This window comes from Anastrepha ludens, chromosome 3 (genome assembly GCF_028408465.1).
Source record: "Anastrepha ludens isolate Willacy chromosome 3, idAnaLude1.1, whole genome shotgun sequence".
NCBI lineage: Eukaryota > Metazoa > Arthropoda > Insecta > Diptera > Tephritidae > Anastrepha > Anastrepha ludens.
In genome coordinates this window covers 106,932,777-106,939,284 of record NC_071499.1, presented here as the reverse complement: position 1 = coordinate 106,939,284, position 6,508 = coordinate 106,932,777, and the positions used below count along the sequence as shown (strand labels likewise).

The following is a 6,508-nucleotide window of genomic DNA, read 5'->3' as shown; positions in this document are numbered from 1 at the left end:
GAGCAAATATTTAATATAAAAACTCCTGCAATAAAACAATACAAAAAAAAATTAAATAAAAATACAATAATATAAAAAGTAAAAAAACAATGAAAATATATGTAGTCGAATCTGTAATAAATTTTATAGAATAAATCCAAGTTTCTAACTTTGTGCTGGTTTTATAAAACATCGACAAGTTCGAAAATCTCAAACTTTTTAAGCAGAATTAAAAAAAAAAAAAAGTGCAACTTGAGTATGCAGTTTTAGAGCGCATTAAACATTAGGACATGTAATGAAATGAAAGCTCAAAATTCTCGCTGATTCCATGACGGTTTTGTTTTATGCGGAGAAAATGCGAAGCATTGTCAGGAAAAATTGTATCAAAAATCAACAAAAATTTTGATGGACATCAAACTTGCACTGGTTTTTTTTATTAGAATTTAATGAGCTATTAAACTGTTTCTAAATTTTTTTTGCTACTCGTAATTCTGGTAAGAAAATACGAGACATTGTTTGTTGAAAATTTCTCACCTTTTTTTTGTTTTTTTTGTTGTACAAAATTTGAAACTTGGCTAATTAAAGAATTAACGACATTTTTGTAAAGCAAATTATTTTTATAAAAAATAAAAATATTTTGTTGAAAATTTTTGAGCTTTCTTTTTGTTGTAGAAAATTTTTAAGTTGGCTTATTAAAGAATTAACGGCATATTTATAAAAAGATAAAGTAATTATTATTTTTATAAAAAAAAAATTATTTTTATAAAAAAAAATTATATAAAAAAAAAAATATTTTTATAAAAAAAAAATTATTTTTATAAAACAAAATTATTTTTATAAAAAAAAAAATTATTTTTATAAAAAAAAAATTATTTAAAAAAAAAAAAATATTTTTACAAAAAAAGTTATTTTTATAAAAAATATTTTAAATAAATTAAAGAATTAACGACATTTTTGTAAAGCAAATTATTTTTATTAAAAAAAAAAAATTTTTTTTTAGAAAATTTTTGAACTTTTTTTTGTTGTACAAAATTTTAAATTTGGCTTATTAAAGAATTAACGACATATTTATAAAAAGATAAAATAATTACTATTTTTATAAAAAGAAATTATTTTTATAAAAAAATATTATTTTTACAAAAAAAAAAATATTTTTACAAAAAAAGTTATTTTTATAAAAGATATTTTAATTTTTTTATGAAAAAAATAATTGAAATTAAAAATAAATAAGTACATAGTCAATATATTGTGCCTTTCGGTGGTCTATAAAACCGTCTAATATGGAATTTCTATAATAATAAGAAACTAAAACAAATTTGTCGTTCCACAAAACATATTTTAATATATTAAATTATTATTATTTTTTTTATAATTATAACCTCTTTTTTTCTCACGAAACATCGTTTGTTGAAAATTTCTGACCTTGTTTTTTGTTTTCTTGTTGTAAAAAATTTGAAACTTGGCTAATTAAAGAATTAACGACATTTTTGTAAAGCAAATTATTTTTATAAAAAAAAAAAATAAAAATATTTTGTTGAAAATTTTTCAACTTTTTTTTTGTTGTACAAAATTTTAAATTTGGCTTATTAAAGAATTAGCGACATATTTAAAAAAAGATAAAATAATTACTATTTTTATAAAAAAAAAATTATTTTTATAAAACAAAAAAAAATTATTTAATATATATAAAAAAAATTATTTTTATAAAAAAAAATATTTTTACAAAAAAAGTTATTTTTATAAAAAAATATTTTAAATGAATTAAAGAATTAACGACATTTTTGTAAAGCAAATTATTTTTATAAAAAAAAAAAAAAATATTTTGTTGAAAATTTTTTATCATTTTTTTGTTGTACAAAATTTTAAATTTGGTTTATTAAAGAATTAACGACTTATTTCTAAAAGGTAAAATAAATATTATTTTTATAAAAAAAATTACTTTTTTTTTGGTGTACAAAATTTTAAATTTGGTTTATTAAAGAATTAACGACATATTTGTAAAGCAAATTATTTTTATAAAAAAAAAAACAATATTTTGTTGAAAGTTTTTGAACATTTTGTTTTTGTTGTACAAAATTTTAAATTTGGCTTGTTAAAGAATTAACCACATATTTATAGAAAGATAAAATAATTAGGTATTATTTTTATAAAAAAAATTATTTTTATAATTTTTTATAAAAACATTATTTTTACAAAAAAAGTTATTTATATAAAAAAATATTTTTACAAAAAAGTTATTTTTATAAAAAAAAATTATTTTTTTACAAAAAAGTTATTTTTATAAAAAAATATTTTAAATTTTTTATGGAAAAAATAATTGAAATTAAAACTAGATAAGTACATAGTCAATATATTGTGCCTTTCTAATAATTTCGGCGGTCTATAAAACCGTCTAATATGGAATTTCTATAATAATAAGAAACTAAAACAAATTTTACAGTCCACAAAAGATATTTTAATATATTAAACTAGTATTATTTTTTTTATAATTATAACCTCTTTTTTTCTCACCTTTTTCTCTGCATATGTACGTATTTTTGCGCCTTCATCATATGCCAGTTGTTAATGTTCGATATTTTATGCAAACACCCTCGAAAAAAACTCGTTCAACACATACATTTCAATCAGCTAAAATTACGCATAAATTTACTATACAATTTCGTAATCGCTGAATGAAGTTGGCGAAAAGCCGCGAAATCTAAATGACCACAGTTTGTGATCGACCAACCGAGCGCTGTAGTTGAATGAAAGATATGGCAGAAGCCAAAGCGAGTGAATGACCGAAATCTCATTTTGAATTGAATTCATCTGAAACTGAGTCACAAAGGTGCCGAAGACCAATACAAAGCTCAACAACAAATAATAGCACAAGTGAAGCCGAAAGCAACGCACTTCGGTAGTCAATGTCAAGTTTACAAATACATACACATATACATACATACATAACTGACATTTTTACAAGTGCATTTTATTTCGACTTTAAAACTTAGAAATACTTTTCTGTACACTGCTATTTTTTTCTAAAAGTAAATGTAAATATTTAGACTTAGAATTCTTCAGTAACGCTCTAAATAAGTTTCTATTGTACATTAAAGTGTAAAATCTAAATTATCTTTTTAAATATGTACACATTTTCCGCTTAAATTAACTTCACAACTAATGCAAAGTTTCCACTTGGCAACGCTTGGTTCACTTACGCTTAAATTAAATTACTTCAATTCCATATTTGCCTTAAACTAATGAATCCACCCACGCTTACAAGCTAGTGATATCCCCCCTTTGGAAAGCTTGGCATTTAATACATTCTAATGTTGTAGTTCCCCTTGGTCACTGCTTGAACCCATGATCCTCTTTGATCATATCCGCCGCCTTCTCGGCAATCATGAAGACCGGTCCATTCGGATGTCCCGACATGATCTCTGGCACGATGCTTGCATCCGCCACACGCAGATTCTTTATGCCATATACGCGCAATCTTGGATCCACCACGGCCGCTGGGTCTGATGCCGGACCCATCTTTGCTGTTCCCGAGTAGTGGTAGATGGTGAATGTGAAATGGCGCACATGGCATTCCCAGTAGTCACGCGTGCCGAATTCAAGACCCTTACATGTTGGTATTCTGCGATTCCACACCTTTGCGTTGATCTTCTTGAAGGCTGGATAATTAACCAGACTGACTGCTTTTTGTACGCCACGCACCGAAATGTCCACATCATAGGGATGTGCGTAGTAGTTGGAATAGATAAATGGATATTTTTGCGGATCGCTGCTCTTTAGCATGATGCGCCCACGGCTCTTGGGTCGCAGTATCATGGGGAAGATCATGAAGGCATTAAGATCTCTATCTTCTATTTCCGCAAACATGGAATCGTATATAATTTTCTTGAGGCCGAAAGCGCGCGATATGGCTGGATTGGAGGACATTGAGCCACCTACCAAAAACAATTCGATATCTGGCCAGCCATCTTTTAGATGCGGATGATCCAAGTCCCAGAAAGCTATAGCCTCGCAACCACCGGGCGAGCCATAGGGGCCTTCTTGCCGATTGAAACGGTTCACTAACGTGGGATCGGCAAAATCTTCGAAATGCAACGATGTGGCATTGGTTGTAAAGGTAACTGCTGGCGCTGTGTGATCCTGCAGATTAAAGCCGACAGCCAAATCTACAATCGGTTTGATGCCTATTTCACGCAAATGTTGCGCTGGTCCAATGCCGGAGAGCATAAGCAGTTGTGGCGTATTAATAGCGCCAGCGCTGACAATCACCTCGCGGCGTGCCAGAATTTTTTGTTCATGTCCATCGGTGCGCACAATTATGCCATAAGCCGTCTTCGTTGTTGGATCGATGAGTACTTTTGTAACTAATGCGAATTTCTTTACGTGCAAATTGCGTCGCTTGCCCTTAAGCGGATACAGATAAGCGCGATTCGAGCTCCAGCGCGTTGAATTGCGCGTTGTTGTGTGCAAGTAGCTAACGCCATTTTGTATATGTCCGTTGTAGTCACGGCGGTCCAATCCATCTTGCTGTACCGCTTCTAAGAACGCATCGGCGATCTGCGAATGCCAATTGACATAGGAGACTTTCACGGGACCATCACGGCCCACTAAATCCTCATCGGCATCGGGCACACTGGAGCCTTCATATTTCTTAAAGTAGGGCAACACGTCACGCCAGCTCCAGCCCACATTGCCCAGCTCTGCCCAGCGGTCGTAGTCACGTCGATTGCCGCGCGTGTACATCATGTAGTTGAGCACCGACGAACCGCCCATCACTTTGCCGCGCGGCCAATTGCAACGATTATTATTCATGGCCAAGCAAGCGCGATCCGAAGGCTGCGTGCGATACTTCCAATTCATTTCACCCAATTGCAGAAAATGCGCGACGATCGGCACATCCATAATGAGACTCTCTGGACCGCCTGCCTCCAGCAGCAACACTTTCCATTTGGGGTTTTCCGAGAGGCGCGCCGCAATCGCACAACCAGCCGTACCTGCGCCCACCACAATAAAATCGTATTCATTTTCCATTTGTATTGTGTTGTCGTAATTCTCTAGATCGGCGTCCATTTGGCCGCGGCGCAAAAAGTCGAAGGCCTCCAGGATAACATTGCGTTCTTGCGCCCATGTGAGAGCGCCCAAAATGCATACTAGCGTTGGAAGGAGGAGACGTGGTTGGAGTAGAAAGAACATTTTGGTAGACACGTTTTATTTTTTGTTTTATAATATTTGGTATGAAAATTTAAGAATTTTGCATTTTAAAATGCCTCTGATATCACCGATGGCGTTGATTAAGATATCAGTTTCACTTTTACGAATGCGCTGTGGCAAAGTCTTTTCAATCACTAGTCTCAAAGTCCCACAGTTCTTATTTTCAATTTATGTTTTATGCGCACTTTGCACTAATTTTTCTTGCTTGGCAGAATTTGTTCACTCGTTTTATTCCTTTTCAACTTCCTAACGCTGCTACCGCGTTCTAGCCACTTTGCTATTTTTGCTTTAGAATCGCGTGCCCGTTGCTTGCGCCGTATGCAGTGAACCGTATATTCGGAAACGCGCGTCTTAACGCCGAGAAAACGTAACTTTGAATGCTCGCCGTTCGGCTGGCGTATGTGGTTTTAATATTCGTAATGAATAAAGCAACGGCGAGCGTCTATTCTTCGTCAACTTCTTCTTCGATTAGTTTTTCATAACTATAAATAGCAGAAAACTGAATAGTTCAATGCGAATTCGCGCCAACTTCGAACAGGTTGTCCACCGATTTAAGCTGCAGCGTCGATGGCTAAAACTAGACGGTAAAGTTGGCGTCGTTGATGGCGAAGAGTTAAGCAGCAAATTAAGTTGCGCAGCAGTGACAACGCTGTTGAACTTGCACGCTGGCTATGTCGTTTTTGGCTGCGTCCCAAGGTGCTCGCGCAAGCGTGTGTTTGTGCGCTGGTGTGAAACAGAAAGTGAAACAGACTTTTTTGATTGTCTATGCTGGTGCCGTTGGCGGCGCGTATCGCGTAGCAAATTTTATTCTTTCTTGGTTTTCCTTTCGGGCCACTGTTTCGTCACTACATGTCCGGCGACATGTTTGCAGCGCAATGCGCACCTTCACGTCCGCTGTGGCGTTGCGCGTCAATCGGCATTTTAATTGGTTGTTGAACTTGCAGAGCACACGATTTTGCAAGCAGACGATTGAACGACCTCAACGGCGCCAAGAATTTACGAACTAACAATGTCACAAAGGTTGAAATTGAATGCTTAAAAAATGGCTGTCGGGCTGTATTGAACTATTCAAACGATTTCAAGCAAAGGTCGTGAAATGTACAGGAGCTCCAAAGTAAACGTTTCGTTTCCTAAGTAGTTACAAGTATTTATATTGTATATGTTAGTAGATGGCAGGCGTCCTTAGCTAAACCCATTAGTCGTATTTTTAAAATCAATGCTGTTGTACTTTATAGCTCCAGTTATTCTTTATATTCCTAACTCATAAAAATATCACAAGCTTTTTCCTTCAAAGTAGCCCCTTCATTAGCTGAAAGCTCCT

The 6,508-nt window shown here is 33.4% G+C and overlaps 1 protein-coding gene across 1 annotated transcript; it reads right to left on the bottom strand.

The window, feature by feature from the left end:
* Positions 1–2,362: 2,362 nt before the first annotated feature.
* LOC128858717 (glucose dehydrogenase [FAD, quinone]) lies at positions 2,363–6,484 on the bottom strand. The gene has a single exon (XM_054095196.1). It carries the CDS (start codon positions 5,167–5,169, stop codon positions 3,307–3,309), a length of 1,863 nt encoding a protein of 620 aa, XP_053951171.1. The 5' UTR covers positions 5,170–6,484; the 3' UTR covers positions 2,363–3,306.
* Between the last annotated feature and the right edge of the window lie 24 nt (positions 6,485–6,508).